General features: G+C 36.2%; 1 protein-coding gene across 3 annotated transcripts; it reads left to right on the top strand.

The window, feature by feature from the left end:
- The first annotated feature begins 1221 nt into the window (after positions 1–1221).
- LOC147410067 (NAD(P)-binding Rossmann-fold superfamily protein) lies at positions 1222–20283 on the top strand. Of its 3 annotated transcripts, none has more exons than XM_086432253.1 (11): positions 1222–1424; positions 1531–1571; positions 5531–5630; positions 7330–7477; positions 8611–8823; positions 12103–12237; positions 14068–14202; positions 15519–15734; positions 17892–18016; positions 18253–18310; positions 19908–20283. In XM_086432253.1, exons 1-11 carry the CDS (start codon positions 1333–1335, stop codon positions 20016–20018), a joined length of 1374 nt encoding a protein of 457 aa, XP_086288379.1. In that variant the 5' UTR covers positions 1222–1332; the 3' UTR covers positions 20019–20283. The 3 variants fall into 3 exon arrangements, 2 of the variants coding, with proteins under 2 accessions (XP_086288379.1, XP_086288378.1); XM_086432252.1 differs by having other exon boundaries at positions 1223–1424; positions 1528–1571; XR_015175592.1 differs by lacking the exon at positions 19908–20283 and having other exon boundaries at positions 1528–1571; positions 17896–18016.
- Positions 20284–22012: the final 1729 nt, after the last annotated feature.

The following is a 22012-nucleotide window of genomic DNA, read 5'->3' as shown; positions in this document are numbered from 1 at the left end:
AGATATAAGAAGTAACATCTCACACCTCCAATGACCCTCAAAACACCATGGATGATTCTCAAGCTAATGAAGGAGAACAACTCATCATAACGGGGCAGAACAACAGTACATGAAAAGCACCCAAATTTAATCTCAAACCTAAACATTGAAACAATTGTACACCCCCTCTCCAAGTTTCTCTCAAAACTTATAAGAAGACAAATGCTAATAATTATAAAAATAGTCCCACAACTTAGATTATAAAATTATAAAAAAGAAAATTTGTTTTAATCGTTGAATTAAACTCTCATCTAACTATTGGGATAAAAAACATAAATAAATAACATTCTTCACCATAGTTCTTATCATAGTCACAATGAAAATCGCCTGAGGTTATATCATGTCACATGAGTCCATCACCCAACTTTTGCCCAAATACTAGAACCACCATGAATATAAACCATTCATGTCTCACAGAGAGAACTTGGCCGATCCCTGGGATGCACCTCCACCTCGAACATGAATCAATTCGACTCAACGACCTCGGTCTTACTTGCTCTTTAGTGCTTTTGAGTGACCTCGGTCTTACTTGTCCTCAAATGCTTTTGAGCAACCTTGGTCTCACTTGCGATTGAGTGCTTTTTAGCGACCTTGGCCTTATTTCCCCTCGAGTACTTTTAAACAACCTCGGCCTTACTTGCACTCAAGTGCTTTTGAGCGACCTTAGTCTTATTTTTGTTCTTGTCGTCTTACCTGAACCAATTTTCCTGGGCACTAATTGCACGACAGTTATCTTAGTGTGTGACTTATTTGAGTGCATATAGAGACCTCGACCTTACTTTTGTTCTTACTGTATTTACTTGAATCGACTTTCCTAAGTATCGATTGCACAATAACTACCTCGGTTAATAACTTGTTCGAGTGCATATATCCTTTTCCCCGAGGCGCCACAATGACACTCGTCCCTAGGTGGAATGTCTGAGGTGCCAAAGCAACGGTTGACTTGAAGAGTTCACTCCAATCGAGTCGAGACAGTTCGTCTAGTTTTGAATTATATAACTTTCCGAATAATGATTTTCTGATCCCCTCCCCTCCCATTCATCATAGAACTGTAGATCATTTGCCTCGGGATACATAGAATCATAAATTTTTTTCTTTTGTATCCCTAGGCAAATGATCTACAGTTATGTGAGGGGGGCGTATATGAGAGGGGGGCGTCCGGTTATCAGGACTCATAACTTTCAAAATCCCCCTCACGGCGTCACGGCTACACTGGAATCAAACGCACCAGTGAAGAAACAAAGGGGTCTTTAGGTTAAGATCCAAAATTAATAAAAATAAAAGATAAAAAAAATGGTGGAGAAGTTGAAGTGCTTGGCTTTGGTGGGAGCAGGAGCTCTCTTTGGATCCATCTCTACAATCGCTTTTCTAAAGATCCTCACCAAGTTTTTACTATTCTCTCTCTACCTGTTTTTTTTTATACTCTAAATGTAAAAATTCCAAGCTTTTTAATCGCTCATTTTTATTTATTTATTTATTTTTTGGCAGAAGAGTTGTAAACCAATGCACCAACAAGGCAACTGAATTCAACTGTAAGTCCCTTTTATTAGTTTAATTTTCTCTGTTAATTTAGTTTTAGTTCAAAACAAATTTCATAAGGTCAATCCTTTGTATGAACCAAGGCGTTTTAAAATTTCATATTAGAAGAATGTTTCCTCCAGTGAAAACCGAAATGTTCATTCAACCATTCCTGAAACATTCACAAAAAGTAGCATTTAAAAAAAAAAAAAAAAAAATACCTGTTTTAGGTTCATTTGTATAGCACTTAGAACTTTTTTTATTTTTCAAATATATCAAACATTTTCACGCTGTCACGTATCAATAAATCCGTCATTTTTCTCCCCAAAAAAAAATCCTATTTTGTTCTTAAGATTTGAAGGTTGAAGGAGAGTGAATTTCAAAGTTGAAGATTAGGGTAACAAAGTTTATCCTAGAGATTGCATATGATAGGTTTTGGGAAAAAAATTGAGGGTTTTTGGCTAGAGGTTGAAGACGAGGACATTTTGATTTGTTTCGTAGAGAATGCTGAGTCATAAGGCATGTCGCATATTCATCAAAACTGCAGAGAACTATTATTAAGTAACCTTGAAATAATCATTGTTTCTAACTTACTCTCTCTCTTTGATTGCTGATTTGGCATTCCAAGACAAATCGAAACATATTGAAACATTTCCAGACAAATCAAAACAAACCGAGACTTTGATTATAGGCATGTTTCATATCGAAGGTGTCTGGTTTGTATAGTAGAATGAAACTTTTGTCCAAGTTGTGATGGTTTCACTGGTGCCTACCATGGATTGGTGCGATTGAAACTACTAGGACCTAGGTGATCATAGTTTGCATCAAAAGCCGAGATCCATTGTAAAATTTTGTTGAAAACATAAGATTGGGATCAGTGTGTTTATACATTTGATGCATCTCCGTCTCCCATCTATCAACCACATCTTGATTATGAGTGTTGGTCGTTGTGGATCAAAGGCTCTTAAGCTAAATGTTAGAGATATGATTTTAGATAAAATAGAAAGAAAAAAGAAAATAGAGAGAACAATGGGACTTCCTCCAAGAATTCCAAGAATGGAGTGCTAATTCAAACAAGGAATTGATTCGTGCAAGCCTCCCTCTAGCTTTTATGAAGAGATGTTTCAACGTTCTACAAAATAATAGCAAATCTTATCATCCTTCCTACACAATAACAACAAACCTACCAAAGGTAAAATTGAAAACTAATTTAGGAGATTGAATGCTTTAAATACCATGTGATTGAACACTTGTGCAACTAAAAAACTAGAAAAAAATAGAGAGAAAGGATAAATGTTACCTACTCAAAGGAAGGTTTCCTCGTAGAATTTCAAGAGTGGAGATTTAGTCCAAATAAAGAATCACTTTGCCATGAGAGACAAGTCAGTGAGTTGAGAGTAAATATTGGTAGAATTGAGAATCGGTAAGAACTAGGCTTATTAATGCGGAACGCAAATCAAGTTAACTGTCAAGGGTTCCGATGGAAAATTTGTAATTATTTAAGTTTTCACTTATTTGGGTCTAGATTTATCGTTCTATCGTTCATGATTATTTTAGATTAGTTATCTATTTAGTTTTCTATTTTTTTGGACTTATTTTCATGTTTTATTGGCCCATGGTCTTAATATAATATTTGGGGGCAGTTTGATAACTTTAGTTTGTCTTTTATTCAAGTTTATTAGGATTGAAAAATTAGGAGAGAGAAAATTACGAAAATTGAGTTATTTATTTGGTGTTTTAGTTTGATTAGGACTTTTAGTTTTATTTTCTTTATATAGATTGTATTAGGTTTAAAAAAAAATGAAGAATGATAAATAAAAAGAAAACTTGAGCTTAATCTTCCCAACAATGGGTGGGGTGTGAGGCCATTTTGGAGTGAGTCCAATATAACATTCTTTTCTTCTAATTTTTTTTTTCTTTTTTATTCTCTTGTTTTTCTTGATTTTCCTTTAGTTCATTGTTCTCGATTTTATAGAATTTTTGATTTTTGAAACTCATTTTTTTATTCTTGATTCTTGAAACCTACAAACCTCAACCCTTAATCCTTTCTTCATTCTCTTAACCTTTAATCCTTACCCTATAAACCTTGACCTTTAACTCTTTTTGTCTATCCTACTAAAAATGCCATAGTTGCAAAAAAATTATTTTATTTTTGGGTTTATCCTAGCCTAGCCCAAATCCATTCTTAACCCAATCCCCTACTAGATTTCCCTAAATCCCCTTATTATTTCCTATCCTACCTAAATCCTTGACCCAATCCTAAACTAATTTCCTAATTCCCCAAATTTCCTCTTCTTACCTCATCGTCCTGTATCACTTATCCCCCAATTATGCAAAATATTTGGAATAGTTATTGTCGATAGGCATGAGTGTAAATTTGCATTCTCATTAGAAGAGGTTACAAGAGGTAGAGAAGACTCAAAAAGTGCCGAACTAATATGGGTGGCATAAACCAAAGTAGTGCCAACAATTGAAGATGAAAAGGAGAATAAAGGGGCTAATAAGAAGTTGGAGGTCTTGGAAGTATGTGTTGGTCTACAGGAAAAGGGGAGAAGAGCTGGGCTAGCGAGAGAGGTGAAAGACATAAATGAGATAGACAAGTAAGTTTGTGATTATGGGTTTTAGAAGGTAATGGGAAAAGGGAGGAAATCAATAGTGGCCCAATAAACTTGAAAATTTTGTCTTGAAATGTAAGAGGTCTTAGAAAAAAAGGGAGAAAAGTTGTCGTTAAAGCATTCATTCAAATCCTTTGACTAGCAATAGTGGTTTTGTAGGAACGAAATCTGAAATCATAAATGATAGCACTATTAATGATCTATGGGGCTTAAAGCAAGTGGGTTGGTGCGATTAGTTGGTCAACAAGGTCATATTGATTATGTGGGACAAGTTGTACCTTAAAATGCAAGATACTTTTATCGGGCCTTTTTCTAGTTCAATTTTATGTAGCTGCTTGTGGAGGTCTTTTTCGTGGATGTTTTTGCGCGCGCGGGGGGGGGGGGGGGTATATAGTCCAACAAAGGGGCGCTTCAAAGATTAGTAGTTTTGAGAGGAACTTGATGATGTGGTGGATCTCTACAATACCCCATGGTTGTATGGGAAGGGACTTTTAACATTGTTAAATTCAGACATGAGAAAAAGGGAGGGAACATATGGAGGATTCAACAAGTGACCTAAACTATTGGGATACTCAAGGAAGTATGGATTCGGAAAAGTAGAGGCCTAGAGGTAAAGGAAAAGAGTAGAAAGTTTGAGACGTCTATCCAGCTGAAGGAGGAGGAGGCAGTCTGCGTTTCCAGCAAGTTAGATCTTGCTAGAGTTTCTCCGACCAAGTTTAGGGCAAAATATTCCAAGGATAGAAGAATCTTTGTCATACAAGGGGAGCAGAATAAGTATGGCAGGTTTTTGAAGCTTCAACAATTTTCGGAGAAATTTCGCTCGCGAGGAATCTTGTTTCCGAAGGGTGTTGGAGGGAAAGGTTGGGGGGAAGTTAGCATTGCTGTGAAAATGTTGTTAAAATCAGACGAAAAAATGAAGTTACCTATGGAGGAGGAGGGGTTGGGCAAATCCTGAGCTGAGGTTGTTCGCAAACCTCTAGGTTCGAATTCAGAGGTCCCTGCCAAACTAGTGTTGGAGGCGAGTTCTAGTTCTGGGGGTAACTTAGATCTTAAAAAGGGTAAAGGATTTGGTAACTGGAGGTGGGCTTTTATTTGCAAGGTCAATGGGTGGACTCTTGTTACTGTGTTTGAGGAAACTACGGTGTAGTGTGTTTTTACCCACAAGTACCTAAGCATTGGGTACTGGTAATTTTCTATTTTTGAATATGTAGTATTTATATCCTTTTTACAGAGGTGTCTATGCTAGAAAATTTATATTTATCTTTTCAATTTGGTACCTTTTTCTCATTTCAATCGGTTGTAGTTTGGTTTATTGAACAAAAGTGTTTCTTATGTTTCTCATAACTGTTATGTGGCAGTTAAAGGATGTGTAAATGGAATAACTAGAACGGGTTTTGGGGATGGGAAGGTTGGTTTGGACCTTCTAAGAGATGAAATAGTTTCTGAACAACTTACCAGGTACTGCAGTATGATGCTTCTGATTAGTTTTAGTGAAAAAAATGAGAGATTCTATTGCCACACCAAGTTTTGCTAACGCCACCCCAAGATGTGTGCTAATTATTTGGTGATTTACATATGTTAGCAAAAGTTGGTGTGGCAATAGAATCTCTCATAAATATTTATGTGAGGCATTAGACACACTTGTTTTCCTCCTTTTTTCTTTTTTATAATATTAATCACATATTAGGTTGCCTGTGTGATCATCAGTAGTTTCATCACTTTCTGTATTTGCAGTCTCCCAATATAGGTGTTCAATCATATCGCTTTGTGAGACTTTTCTTTTGCATTCACCATTATTTTGGTCAGCAAGAGAAACTTGTATTGAAATCACGTACTTTTTATGTCAAAGTTAGTAATATCATTTGGATTCACTTGTATCCCAATTGCTCTTGAGAGGTTTCAAATACAAAATTTTATTTGCTAGTATGTCGAGAGGGCAAAGAAGGCTATTTTAGGATTATTGGAACCCCAATCAAAGGCATTTGGGAAGACAGATATGGGGAATGTCCAAAGATGGGTAAAATGTATTTGTCAAAAAATGAGACGTCACTACTCCAGCACTGGATGGTCTTTCTTGTTTGAAAGAGAAAATGACAAGGAAATCGGGCTTTAGGAGGGTCATCACCACACCACCCATCCTTCCCAAATCTGTCTCCATCACCTTTCCCAGCTTGAATTTAACACTCTAGTGAACTCCGTATAGGCGTTGGAGATGCCTATCCAAACAGTGAATTAATTAGCTGCCCCAATCCAAGTTCCCACTCCTATATTTGGAAACTATGTCTCTTCTCCATAGACTAGTGACCTCTTCCTTAACCTCCACAACCCTTTCTATTCTTCTTCTTCTTCTTCTTCTTTTGATCGGTAATTTTTTAATGAGACCAGTAACTTGGTAATGGTGGGAATTGAACCCTGGTCTATGGTATCATCACCCATAAGTTTTACCAACTAAGCTAGCTGGCACCTTCTTTCACTCAGGTCCACGACCATTTCTCTTAAAAGGGCAAACTCATAATTTTAAGCTTTTTGAACCTCCCTCTCCTCTCTATGCACACCAAAGAGCAAAAAATAAAAAACTTTCATTTAACCAACACTCATTTGATTGTATATTCTTACTGAAATTTAGAAAAAATAGTTACTATCTTGTTGACATTTAGGTTTATTTATTTATTTTTATAATCTATGATAAATTTAGCTAATTTTATGCTTTTATGTATTCTTGGTAATTTATTCAAGATCTCAAATTCATCATTCTAAGTTAGTTTGTACCATCCTGCATCACATAGTTTTATAATGTGTCGCAGGTGGCATATTGTTACATCATGATTCATCTAAGTGGTATATAATTTATGGGTAGGTTTTTTTGTGTTTGTTAATTTTGGGGGTTTCTGTTTTTATTTTATTTTTATGGGTAAGCTGGACTTGAACTCACAACCTCAAAGTTGCATTGCAATATGTCAGGAAACTGAGTATGGGGTTCTTAGGTTGTGCTTATGAATGCATAGGATATTTAAGTGCTTATTACTCTTGTAATTGAACTCAAAACATATATTACATTGATATAATTAAAATAGAAATTTAGCTTGTCGACAGCGACCTTTTATTAAATGTTATAGTTCCATGTTATCTTTACATTGTTTTTTCTGTTTATTACCAGGAACATTCAATTCTTTGGCCTGGAGTCCCAAAGGAAAGTGACTGAATCTTATGTTGTAATCATCGGTCTTGGTGGAGTTGGAAGTCATGCTGCTGGCATGCTTTTGAGATCAGGGGTTGGCAGGCTACTTCTAGTGGACTTTGATCAGGTATCTTCTCCTTTTTCTTTGGGTTAATTATAAAAACCTAAGAGGTTGAGGGACCTCCAAAGGAATAGAAAGAAAACATGAAAAAGTAGAAAAACAAATATACAAAAGCATTTACTGTTAGTGTGTACATTTTCCTCCACTCTCAGGGTGTGTCATACCCCATTTAAGCCCCGTGAATCTTATATTCATAGTTCTCGCCCTCTCCAACAGATTGGTCTTTTGGAGTAGTTGGTTAATTAACATGGTATCAGACTGCTAGATTCGTATAGGTCACAGGTTCGATTCTTTCCACTCTTATGGGTAAGGTATTGAGTGTATATTTTCCTCCACTCTTGGGCGTATCATACCCCAGTTTAGACAGTCACCCTATTTCTGCTAGTGACAAGGGTTTGGCAAGCAATACCATGAGAGATTGAACCCCCCTCCCCCCCTTTCAATAATATAATCCTCATATCTGATGTGCGAAATCACATATGCGAGCACCATGTGCTGGTTGCATATGCTATTTAACAACATTGCTCATATCCCTGTGAGCTACAGTTGGGAATCCTGCAAATGGTCAACAACTCTGATTGATGGGGAGCTAGCCCACCTCCCCACACCCACACCCACACACCCTGATCCACCCAACCTCACTTCAAAAAATAAAGTTAGGGAAACAAGAGTTTGGAGCAAAGGGGGGAGGATTAAAGAAAATTGGACTATAATTAACAATGAAGGAAAAATAAACACAAAACTAGTCTGGAAAATAGTTACCAACAATTGGATTGACTATCTTCAATATCAGGACTCTTCTCTAATGCAATGAATATCCGCCGATGATACTGTCAACCAGATTGAAAACAATCTTAGGTCTGTTAATAATGAGTCCTGTCTTGGGGCCCTCAATTCCTTTATGCCTTTCTTGATAATCTTCCGTGGGGTCGGGGCATGCAACCATAGGGACTAGTCCCATCCCAAAAGGGTGTGGGAAGTCAAAGCTATTCCCATGAGGTACCAACGTTACAAAATTATTGAAGTTTGAAACTTTGTTCAATAGCAAGTTGTATCAAAACACCCTCATTGTTGACTTCATACAATCACTTTATAATTTTATACATGTATACTAAACAATTTATTGGTTGCTTGAGAAGGTTTCACTTTCATCACTGAATCGACATGCGGTGGCGACAAGGGATGATGTTGGAATTCCTAAAGCCTTGTGTCTCAAGAAGCACTTCTCATCAATTTTCCCAGAATGCCAAATAGATGCAAGAGTGCAACTTTATGATGCTTCATCTGAGGAAGAAATTCTTTCTGGCCATCCTGATTTTGTTCTAGACTGCATTGATAACATTGATACAAAGGTAGTTTTGTTGCTCTGAAATTTGGTTAGACTATTTATGATTCTTGAAAAGTAGTTTAGTTTAACAACTACCTTCTTACAGTATTGACACCTTTTACTTTTGTGCATGATGTGTAGTTAGTGCGAAAACTGAACACAGTCGCTGATTTGATATTGGAAACAGTTTCATATAGAATACAATCTGCTTTTCTTGTGTTGTTATATGTTGAACCCTGTACACATCTCAGGGTATAATTTTGATAGTTTAGGCATGCAGAACTGTCTGTTCACCTTTGAATTGTTCATGATAACTGTTGGTAAATGTTTTTTTTTTGATAGGTAAAAAATCTTTATTAAAGAGGGGACAGTCAAGATGACCAAAAACCTCGGAGGAAATACAAGAAACTAAAAACAAAGAAGAAACAAGTCAAGAGCTACCCATGCGATTACCAACCATATCCCACCTCCCCAAGGTCTCCTCAAAGAAAATCCCTCTTGCTTCGACAAGAACTGAGCTCCAATAAAACAAATTACCAACATCTACAATTAAAAAGATATTGATACTAGGGATATTTTTTATTTTCTGCCTTTTGCCACTTATCAGGATCAATTTTGTAAATCTTTATCCAAGATAATATAAAACAAAAGGGATGGGACATGTGCAACACTGAGTGCAGCTTATCAAAAAATAAAAAAACAGAGTGCAACATCCCAAAATTTCTCTCCCCTTCATTATTTTGTGAAAACCCTACTATGTGGTATTAGAGCCATGAAACTAGTGTTTTTTCTTCTTTTTCTCTATTCTTATTTATCCTCATCTTTCTTTTTATCCTCTAAAAAACAACAGTAAGATCCTAATTTGATCTGGGGTTTAATTCCTCCTCTCTATTGGGTATTCAATTCCATATTAAGCGTGCAGTATCGTGTGATAATCCCTAAGTGTATCATTTTCTTTGTGGCAAAATGACAAGAAGCTTTGATGTGATTTTTTAATTTGGTGATGGTGTACATGCTGGTGATCAAGCAAAGATTGATCGTATGGTGTTGAATGCTCTCCAAGAATGACCGTGTAGTCTAGTCCTTGCTATGTTTGTAAGTGGCGTTTTTTTTTTTTTTTTGGGGGGGGGTGCTGTTGTAAATCAGATTTTCAGAAATACAAGAGAAGAAGCTAAAATATGAATATATCTCATTGATGATATGGAAGCAAGTTGGAATGTTGTCTCCAAATGAACAATTAACCGATTTCAAATTGAATGGGGTAAATTATTTATAATTAGAACAATCTATGATAATTTTCTTAACCCATGGAAAACTGATGTATCTTTCCACACAAAAAATCCATTCGATGGTTAACCCAATTATGAGGGGTGGATATGTAATGATGCCCATAGAATCAAAGTTGACTGGTTAAAGTGGAGGATTGCTTTTGGATTACTATGTGACAGACGCATACTAATATAACTATTATACTTTATGAAGCTAGATGTTGGGCGATCAAGAAACACTATGTTAATAAATTGAGAGTAGTACAGATGTGGATGTTAAGATGGATGAGTGGAATGACTAGGAAAGATAACATTAGAAACAAATATAATTGACAAAATTTAGTATGTCCAATTGGTGATAAACTAAGAGAAAGCCGATTGAGATGGTTTAGGTTTCTTCAAGGAAAGCTGATTACAACCCAACTTAGAAGAAAAATTTAAGTTGAAGGTCCTAAAAAGTGAAAGAATGACCCAAAAGAATGCGGATGGAGATGATGGAAGCATATATGAACATACTTTTAATAACAAAAGAATTGGCATTGGTGAAGTGGAAAGAACAAGATTCATTTAGCTGGTACGCGATGATACCCAAATTATGACATGGTTAACAATATGAGCCTTCAATTATCTCCAATGTGATGTTCTTTGACACATTTAAGGAGGTATGAAAAGCATTGAAATGGATGTATTCCTTTGATAAGAACATCAGCTGGGTATATCAATTATTCCAAGATTCTTTTCACTTCATAAAAAGGTGACAAGTAGGAGAGCATTACTCAAGCTATGTCAGAAGAACTAAATTTTACGAATCTATTTCTAATGGTTTGAACATTCACCAGATATCAGTCTTGTTTTGTCTGCCCCCCACCCCATTTCAGGCTATTCAATAAATTTATACATAAAAAAAAAGCTTTGAACATTCAAACACTACAAATAAAATGTTGTATCACTAAATTGCTATCTGGTTTTGGCTGAGTATGAACTGATAAGAGATTAAATATTGGGGGATGTGATATCCCATCAATTGCCTAGGTTTATGTCTGTTTGTAAAGAGTTTCCATAGGAAATAGTACCATGAAATATATTCGTATTTGATCTGCTTTGATATCATCCTTTATAGGAGTGACATGATTTGTGTTGGATGTTGAGGTTGTGTATCTTGTGGAAAATAAATTAAGTACTTCAATCCAAGTTGAGCTTCATTTGAGAGGGTTGCAAATGCGCGTTTGACGATTTCAATTCCAAGAAGAAGCTTCTTTGGAAGTACTTAAAGGTGGAATAATTTTGGCATGACAAATACCTTTTTTTTCTCATGTTTGAAGAACTTTATGTTTCTTAGAATCATAGTGGATATGGATTTTCCCCATGCAAGGTAATAAGTTTCCATGTTTAGGTATATTTCGAATTATTGGGGAAGGAAATGTTCGACCAATGTGTAAATTATGCACTTTTAAGGGGTCATGATGGAAATTTTGAAAAAAATAAATAAATTCATTGAAACATAGAGATCCATAAAACAAACATGAAGATACACTCCTGAGCCATCAAACTAATACAACCATATAAAGTGAGGATCAGGTAGGCTCTATTAGATGTCTGATTTGGATCTGATCGCTCAACCTAAGAGCCGAAAATAATTGAGTTCTGACTCCGGAGGATTCACTAGTTCCATACCCTATCCTTCTTAAAGGACCCAGAAACTCTAAAACAATATGGATTAGGTAGGTTTTATTGCATGTCCTAATTATGATACCAGGGTTTTGATGATTTCTTATACGAAATTAGGTGTATCAATGGATACCTCATTACTAGATAATTTGATATATCTGAACCCAATTGGTTGGGTCTAACTACCCTACTTCACAAGTTGGTCATCCATGTATACTCTATAGCTCTGATTGTACACTATTTGCATACTTGACAAGTTCTGTGGACACCCGTATATGAAACCTAATATTATCTCTAGTATGGAAAATGATATTTTTAAATTATGTCATTCTTCAATTTTGAAGTGTTTGATTAGTTGTTTGTTACAGGTGGCACTTCTTGCTGCATGTGTACGTAGGGGTTTGAAGGTCCTTTCCGCAACAGGTGCTGGTGCTAGAGCTGACCCAACACGAATTCGTGTTGCCGATTTAAGAGAATCAATAAATGACCCACTATCTCGATCAGTAATAATTTTTCCTAATTTAGTTTTGATATTTGATGAATTTTATAATTTTGGGGAAATGTTTCTTTTTGTGATTTTATGGATAATGTTAATTGAAATTGATATGTTTACTCTCAGGAGCAGAGCCTAGGATTTTGCCTATGTGGGGGCAACCAAGAGTAGAAAAAAATTTGTGGGGCAACTAAGAATGAAAAAAAAAATAGTCGTGGGGGCGATTCATAGTGGAAAAAAGAATTGTGGGGGGCAATAGTGGCAGATTTTTTTATCCACCACTAAAATCTGTCGCAATAGCTCACTAATCCAAACACTTTGAAAATTCTTGTGGGGGCAAGGCCCCCACCGTAAATCCGCCCCGGTTTACTCTATTTTTTCCCTAATTCATTTATGGGATTTGGATAACTTATATAGTCCCTGGATTTTTATCTTTTTGCTAGTGATCTTAAGGACCATAGCTTTTGAATTTTTTTTTTTATAGGTCACGAGAAATCATAACTATTGATTTCAAGGATTGTTCATTTAAAGTTTGGTAGTAGGGAGTTGGGGTTGAAGTATGAATGGCTAGCAGTCTGGAGGGATATATAGAATGGTTGGACGATTTTGTTCAGGAAATTAGTCATGCGGAATGCAACCGATGATGAGAATTACCACAATTTTATTTTGTCAGTGGCGATATCTACCCAGTCGAGGAGAATGATGGGGACATCAAATCTTGAAGAGTAGAATTTTGTTTTTATTTAGATTTATGTTTTAGGACTTTAATTTTATGTTTTTTGGACTTATTTTGATGTTTTATTGGCCCATGGTCTTAGATTATAATATTTAGGGATAGTTTAGTAACTTTACTTTATCTTTTATTTACATTTGTTGGGGTTTAAAAATTAGAGAGAGAAAGTTACGAAATTAGATTTATTTATTTGGTATTTTAGTTTGACTTGGATTCTTGATTTATTTTCTTTATATAATTGGTATTGGGCTTTTTTTATTAATGAACAACGAAGATTTTGATGAATAAAGAATGAGTTTCTTTCATGAATGAAGTGAGTTCTCCACCATTCTTAGTGTGATTATTCTAAGAAAACCTTGGTGTGATTTTAAGGTTCTATCTTTCTATCCCTTCTTTTTTTTCTTCTAATCTTTATTTTTCCTTTCTATTCTTTTGTTTTTTCTTGATTCTTAATTCTTGAAACCTACAAAACTCTACCGTTAATCCTTTCCCCATTTTCTTTAACCCTTATTTCATTAATCTCTTTTCCAAATCTTTAACCCTTAATCTTTTCCTTATCCTACTAACCTTTAACCATTTTCATTGGCATTGTGTCATACCTACACAATCATTGTTTTCATTTTATCTTTTGGGTTTGCCCAATCCTAAACCAAATTCCCTGATTCCCCATATTTTCTTATCTCCCATCGCCGTCCTGCATCAATTAGGTTTTGACAAAGTCTATTTTTTGGGGGATGTATGGTGTGGAGAGTTTTCTCTTACAAGGTAGCTTATGTTATCTATTCTCAATATTGTTCTTCTTCTTCGTCTTCCTTGTTAAAAAGTAAGGACTGTAGTTTCTAATGAACCTATTTCCTAGCAAAAATTCCTGTTTTTTCTCTCATTTATTTCTCACTTCACGATAGTTCTCATTTGATTTCACCATGAACTATGCAAATTTGTTATTCTTGAAGTCGAAACTACTTATTTAGTATCTTGGGTTGTGAGATAAATTGGGGAAGTTTGTATAAATCACAGTGTGTAAGTTATAAGCTAACAATAACTCAAACCTTAAGGTAAGATATCATTCATCATTTTTTTTCTCCTTATGAAACTCTTATTGTGCAGGTAAGATATCGTTTGAGGAAAGATTATGGTATTGAAGGTGGAATTCCTGTAGTTTTCTCTTTGGAGAAACCTAAAGTAAAGTTGCTTCCATTTAAGGGTTCAAACGGAGAAGACGAAAATCCTTCAGATTATCAGGTTATAAATTATTTTTATTTAGAGTTGATAATAAATTTCTGTTGGTTTAACATAACACCATGTGTTTGCAGTAACATTTCTAAATTCAGTCTGAATGACTGGAAGGAAAGGTTTGAACTTCTATCATTTTTGTGAACCACTGAGAAAAGATAACTCATTAATGTTGTTTCCTAGACAAGGGCGGAGCCAGGATTTTCTTGTAGTGGGGGCAAACTATGGTTAGTTGTATAGTTGAAGAACTTTAAGATGAATGATTTTAGGGAGAAATTCAAAGGTTTTTTATTAGAAGTTGAAGAAAAGGATATTTAGGTCATTTCCAATTAGTATATGAGAAGGCCCGGTCAAGAGGCAAATTCATCAGCAAGAAATTGAGGGTTTAGGGGCAAATTGGAGGGAGCTGAGGATGTGGGGGAAAATGGGGAGAGAGGAGAGGGAGTGGGGACAAATGGGGCATGTAATTAGTTGAAGATATAGGGCTGTCTCAAAGTTCTGTGGGGGCAATTGCCCCCACCAGCTCCTTACTAGCTCTGCCCCTATTCCTAGAGTTCTATTCGAATCTCAAAAAAATTTCACATAAATACCTCAATTCATTACATCCATGGGTTTCTTCCATAGTAAATGAACAATTTACTTCTTATATCCAAATAGGATCGGGCATCATTCTTCGAATTATACACAATTGTTGGCTTAGCCATTACATTACATTTTGTATACATTGCTTGGGTCCTATCCACAAAATTGGATTTCATGTTCTTTTTGTTATTCAAAAACTAAAACTGATTTCATTCCCTCATTATGAATTAATACATAGATACTTCCAAGTGTAGGAAATGTAAAGAGAGCCACTATTGGCACCTCTACTTTTACTTATTACACCCCAATTTAAAATAAAGAAAATAAGTGAATGGTTGAGAATAACTTATAGTAGGGGTGCCAATAAAAACTCCTCCTCCCCCCCCGTTTTTTGGGGTTTAAAATTTTATATGAGACTAATCATAATTGTAAACAACTACTTAAATTGTTTGAACGAGTGTTATATTAAGTTTTTGTGATGTTGAGATTATAATTTGAGCTGAACCTTTGTACTGTTTGAAGAGTGTGTTTTAATCTTTAATTGAGATGTGATAAATTATTTAAGAAATTATGTAATAAGTAAAATTTTGGGTGCCAATAGCAGTTCTCAATATTAAATAGAAATCTTCCATGTTTCCATATCTCCTGCATTCTAAGGTTACTTAAAGTTATTTCCACTGTTCTTTATTTTGAATTAAAGGATATGATCTTTGACATTCTAACTTAGGAATCCCGATGTTCAGATTGTACCGGGTTTCAGGGTCCGTATCATTCCTGTTCTGGGAACCATCCCTGCTATTTTTGGACAGGTGATGGCCTCCTACGTTTTGACCCAGCTTGCGGGGCTGAACGTTCAAACAGAGCCAGTCGTGAATTTGGATATAGATCATTATCGAACTCTTCATCAACGCCTTATTGAGCACGAGGAGCTATTATATGGAACTTCCATGCAAGTTCAGGTGTGGAAGTTTTGTTGTTTTATTATATTTGCTAATTATTTCTTTTATGGTGGAAACTTGGGACGAGGTGCTTCAATACCCATAAAGTGTGAGGCTTAAGCCTCTTGGGCACTCCTTTTTTAAATGAGCAATCGCAATAAAAATAAAAGTTATAATTGGATATATTTGCAAAAAAGGGAAATCTTAGGAAATGTTTTGAAATAAAACATGGTGGGCTTCTTATGGGGAATATATGCTTTTGTAAACAGAAAATATAGATAAGAATTCTAAGCTACTATAACTTATCATACCATCTTATATATGTAAGGTGCACACCTCAAACACAAGTCATAAAAATGGTGTAAAATGAGTGGGGAGTCGGCAGATCATATCCTTCTACATTGTCATGTGGCCTACATGATTTGGTCCCACTTTCTGGCTTTTTGGCATTGTTGGGTTTGTTCTGTCATCGATTACTTCTTTTTTCCAATCTTGACTTCAGTGGGGATCGTGGTTTTGAGAGTCAAAAAGAATCCTTTGGAGCATCATCTAGTTCGCAATTTGTTGGGTATTTGGGACGAGAGAAATAATCGTATCCTTGAAGACAATGAGCAGTTGGTGGAGTTGATTATCACAATCAAAGGACTCTTGTTGTTGTGGGCTGAAGGTTTTAAAGATTTAATTGGGTCTTTTTTTTTGTTGAAGATTTCTTAGCATGATGGAATCGGCTTTGTAATATAGTGTTAGCTTAGTTGTTTTCTTTGTATTTTTTTTCTCGGTGGGATGGTCTCCTTGATCTCCCCCTCGCTTTTCTAATACAATTTTTACTTATCAAAAAAATGTGAAGCATCTGACTTTGATTTTGGTTGACAAGTGGCTGAAGAAGTCCCAAGACTGCGGTGTTATAACTGGAAGATTCTACCAACTTACTATGTTAAAGCTTGTGAGTGTTGATATCAACAGACGTGGATTCAAACCCATTGTCACCTTTGAGATACTGTTGTCTTTAGAGACAAGCTTAACTGGTGGCAACACTAAGCATCTGCCTTTTCCAAAGGCTTAGTGAATAAATTATGTCTCACAAGGTTTTATGCCTTTCTAATAAGATATGGACCTTTTTGGAGAAACCCAGCTTCAAGGCTAGCGTTTAGGTGTAAGCTTCAGACACCTTTTAAATATTGGTTGTATTGGTGTTACTCTGCAGGAACTCTGTGATCTTGTGATGCACATTTTGGCACATAAATATATTCTATCACCAACTCATTGTTGTGTTAAAATAGGAAGTCTGAAATCTCAATGGTTTAGCAATCAAATTTCTGATTGCGACTTGGCTTGCCCAATATCAATACAAATTTTGACAAGATCGAGAACTTGGTATTGCTTGACTAAGTATTTGCATTTATATGAAGTGTGGTATGGCTTGGCCAAGTTGCTTTCTCGAGTCTTGGCATTTATTTAAAAGTTTGCTGGTCTGTCAAACTTTGTAGGAATATAACTCTTGTAAAGATGCAAATAAGCTTTATTCCTCTTCTGTGGTGCTTTATCTCTACTAGGCTAGTGGTTACTATAGAGGGAGGGAAGGAGGGAGAAAGTATTTTTGTCTTTTCACTCGAGTCAATAACGCTAACTTTTGGTCAAGGGAGAAGAACCCCCCCCCCTCTCCTCAAATCTTTTTCTTTTCTTAAATATTTATATACGAAGCTATGGTTTCTTTCTCCCTAGTTCATATTGTTAATAACATAACCATTTTCAACCACGATCAGCGATAATTCAGTATGAGTCCCCTTTAATGCATTTAATGGCCCTATAGATTTTGAAGATAATATATTCATATTTGTTTACTTGTTATAAGAAAATTAGAAAGCCTTTTTTGCAGAAATACCGTATTTAGACTATTATCTTTTGGATCAGTAGAGTGAAGTTGATGCACCTATTCTTGACTTTTGGAGTGAATAGTTTTTTCTTCCCACTATGATCCTATCTTCTTTGTTCTTAATATTTCTGTTGTCTTTAAGATGCTAATATATGAAATTTCATGGTCGTTTTTTTATACTTTATTATAACATATTTTCCTTGATATCTTATGGTTTAATTTTCCATAATATTGTTCAAGTGTTTATCTTGGTTCGATATTGTTTGTTTATTATTTCTCATAATTTGTTTGGTCAATTCTCTAAGGTAGATATTGAGGAAGTTATGTATGTTGTAAAAGAGCTATGGCATGGGAGAAGCACGAGAGATCAATCTGCAAAAGATACAGGAAGGGGAATGTGGCGATCTGTTAATGAGTTAATGCTTGTGAGGTCAGATTGTCTTCGAATGATTCAACTTTGACTATTTAGCACACAATTTTTCTTGGCTCAAATATAGATTACCCAAACTTGAAGCTGAAATGTCATCATAGCACCAAATAGTTTAAATATACCAACCATAATAATTTTATATAGCTAACACATTCATGGCATTTCAAGTGGTGGGGATTTTTTTTTTTTTGCCGATTCCCTAACATTGCTGCCCTTGTTTCCATGATATATTTCAGGTGGGACCAGGCAAAGCCGGCATCTGTGTCAAACTTAATTCTTCTTAAATTTAAAGAGGTAATATTTTTCTGCTGTCTACTAACAGTTAATAAGGTTCTTTAAATCTCTATTCTAGTATTCTCCTTTGGTTTGGATTTAGTCATGTTATATTTGGTACCGATTGCATTTTCAAAATTCATGTTAGAACGGCATAGATGGTAACCTTTGATGCTTTTAGCACTTTATTATATTTATATTTGCCCAACATGAGGAATCACATCTTGGGTTTGCTATATGGCAGTTACAAGCATAAACTCCCAACCTTTTTTATTTCTCTTAGAACTTATTTTGTGTTATATATTGTGTAAGAGTATAAATCTTCACAGAACAGAGACGAGAGAATAGCTTGACTTCAATCAAATGATAATAAAATTCAACTACAATTTGATGAATGTGTTTGTTGAAAGATGTTTCAATTGAGAAATTAGTGGAAAATCTTGATGAAGTTGAGTTAAGGTCAAGAAGAAGAGAAGAGAAAAAAATAATGGAGAGAATTGGGGATCATGAATAGATTTTCATGTCTTCAGGAAATTATCAATTATTTTAGAACAAATTAGGGTGACAGAAATACCCCTATACAAAACTAAAAATACTAATAACTCTATAATGATAGATAAAAAGACTATTCTATTCTTACAACAAAATTCTACTGATAGAGGGTATATGCCTATCTGATTTATCTCTCTTTCATCCTTACCAACATCTACGTTTACATTGGAGTCATTTTATGCTTTAAATCAAGTCCAGTTGTATTTAAGATCAGTTAGGGATCCTTGAGACTAAAGGCTTTGATTCATCTAAGGTTTCAACTTCGGTCTCAAAGGTGTTAATGGTATCAACCATAACATAGATCTTTGTATAGACTTGTCCTCCTTTTACGTGAACGGTAATAGAAGAGCCGACAATGAAGTTTTCCAGATCATGTGGTGTTGCATTTTTTAGCTTCAAAGTTACCTACGAAAATTCCATTATAGAATGATAATAAAGCCTTGCATTTTGCCACTAGATGACAAAAATTGATTGCTTTTTAGGGGTGGGGAAAAAACAAGCTATTGGAGGTTGTTAACAGCCATGTTTGCTTTGGACAGTAGCATTTCCCTATTGAGTCGTGATAATATGATGCCCCCCTACACTCCCATCACAAAACCGTAGATCATTTGCCTCAGGATACACTAGTTTTTTTTATATAATGATTATGCGTGTCCCGAGGCAAATGATCTATAGTTCTGTGATGAGGGCATTAGGGGGGAGGAGGGTGTGCGTCAGAGGGGGGTGTCAGAAAGTCCTTACACTCTCTCTCTCTCTCTCTATATATATATATATAGGGTCCCGTTCAATGGCCAACAGTTTGGCAAACATTTTGGCAAACACTTTTTCAAAACATGGGTTAGAGGTCTTGGAATGGGCTGATTTTTGGTGATGATGATCTCCTCACCGTAGAGATCATCCTCACCAAAAATCAGCCCATTCCAAGACCTCTAACCCATGTTTTGAAAAATGTGTTTGCCAAAATGTTTGCCAAACTGTTGGCCATTGAACGCTACCCATATATATATATATATAACTCGTATGCTTGCTATTTCTTTCTAAACTACTTTTTTTTCCATTCATTTAGGCAGATGAACATGAGTCGAGGACACTTGATGATATAAAGGGAAACGAACCAGAGTATTTCACAAGAGTGACGTCTGCGCTAAAGAGAGCTGAAATGGAGGTTGGCTTGTAGGTATCTCGGATTTTATATTAAGCAATGTTGTGTGTGAATTAGCTTTAGATGGGTTTGGTGGACCATGTGACGGCCTTTCTAGACCTTATTCTCTTATGCCCTTAAAATTTTGTATTCTATATGTTATTCAGTCATTACATTTGTTCATGGACAAGAATACTCTTCGTCTTCTGTTTTGGGTGGACAATCGTAGAATGTTTCAACTGACACTAGATAACGGGTTTTTTTATTTGTTTTATTTTAAATTTATTTGGTTGAAGGTGAACTGTTGATCAAAGCTCTGCAACTTAAGCTTTTCACAGTCCTTTTGTATCTATTTTCTAATTGCTGATAGGAATTTTGAAACTCGTACTTAAATTCGAGGAATATTGGATTCTGTAAAAGAATTCGGTCTATTAAGGGTCTAACCTTCAAAGACACCCTTGTGACATCTCAACTGTTTCTGGCTGAATGATTAAGTGACGGAACAACGGTCTATTGAATTGCAAAAGCGGAGTATTTCTAGCTCTTGTGGGGAGATAGAAGTACTTCTATCAACATTTGGATACTTTTACTCCGACTAATGCTGGAGTGACACAAGGGGGGACACACGAGAGACACATCTGACGTTGTGGTGTGCACATAACCTTGATGCTTTTAACTCGTATCTCTTGGAAAAACATCTAAGAGTTATGTGCGTGCCACCACGTCAGATGTGTCACCCAGGTGTCCCCCCCTGGGCACCCCAGCACGACTCGTTTACCCTGCGCAAGAGATTTTGACTCCAATTGTAGAAGCCAAAAAAAGTGGTGCTTTAATTACTCTTACGCAGAGTTAAAAAAGACCGTCAACTATTCCTAGAATATCCTTAACCTTTTACAACAACTCCACCCAAATGTCCCTGGTTTATACAATCTGAAGTCTGAACCCTATAACCCCCTCCCCTCGTTCTCAACTCTCTCTCAGTTATTGCAGTTTTGATTTGTTTCTTAAGCTCTCTTATTCGATATCCGTCAATTACATCATTTAACTTGAGTATTTTTTCTTCTTAATTTGTTGTTTTTTATGTGTAATTTGGCTCTTGTACATGATGCAATCCGGTCATAATAGAGAAGCATCACAATGCTACCCCATTGGGACATGTGACACTCGTCAAACCACATGAAGTGCCAGGCTGGATGCCATTGTGGAGACGCCATGTGGGCTGGTGTCCACGTGAGATGCCTCATACAAAAGCCACGAACAAGAGAATGCGACATGGCCTTCTTGTATTGGGAGAGGGCCAACGGACACATTTGCCGGTTGGGGGGGGGGGGGGGGGGGGTAGAAACCGTACCATGGGAGGGACTTTACAAAAGCTATAAATACTCCATGGACAGTGGCCCATGTCATGATTTAAGGAGAAGATTCAAAAGACCTTATCCATTATAAGAAAAGAGTATTTGACCCAATACATCTGGGCGACTCCATTGGCGATGCTTTTTAAGAAAATTGAAAAAAAAAAAAAATGAGAGAGGCAACAACCACCACATAGCCACCTCACCGAACATGTGAAGAGGTACTAGAGGACAAGTGGGCATGGACTAGTGCGAGGAGTGTACTAGGTGAGCGCCAACAAGGCCTGGTAGCAGATACTGCAGCCACAACTCAACCATCACCTTGGAAAATAGACACAATCGAAGAAGACGCAGAGACTCAGGAGTCATTGGCCAAAGTCATCCAAGGTTTCGCTAGTACCAACAAGGAGATCCTGGCATTCCTCAAACAGTCTGGATCAAATGTCTTGTATGACCCATCGGTGGCATTGCCGACTGCCGAAGAGGCGACCACACGAGGGGCATCGGACGTAGTCGGCTAGCCTATAAAGACACGTTTGACCTTGCAGGGGGAACATAAACAAGCCTGTGGTACGTCAACAGACACACAGATACGTCAACCACCATCCCATGGACAGAGTTTGTTACTTTGTTTGACCTCACACGCATGTTGGAAAGTGAACGCAATAAAAGCGATGA

Source organism: Akebia trifoliata, chromosome 2, assembly GCF_017979445.1.
Source record: "Akebia trifoliata isolate Shusen 1 chromosome 2, ASM1797944v1, whole genome shotgun sequence".
NCBI lineage: Eukaryota > Viridiplantae > Streptophyta > Magnoliopsida > Ranunculales > Lardizabalaceae > Akebia > Akebia trifoliata.
Note: the sequence above shows the minus strand (reverse complement) of the source record. Positions and strands in the feature narration are given on the sequence as shown.

Excerpts from the sequence above, each read along its gene's own strand:
- LOC147410067 (XM_086432252.1), top strand. The coding sequence starts at position 1,333 with ATGGTGGAGAAGTTGAAGTGCTTGGCTTTGGTGGGAGCAGGAGCTCTC. Across the intron at positions 7,478-8,610 it reads TTCTAGTGGACTTTGATCAG|GTTTCACTTTCATCACTGAA; the intron begins GTATCTTCTCCT and ends TTGCTTGAGAAG. Across the intron at positions 15,735-17,891 it reads GAACTTCCATGCAAGTTCAG|GTAGATATTGAGGAAGTTAT; the intron begins GTGTGGAAGTTT and ends CAATTCTCTAAG.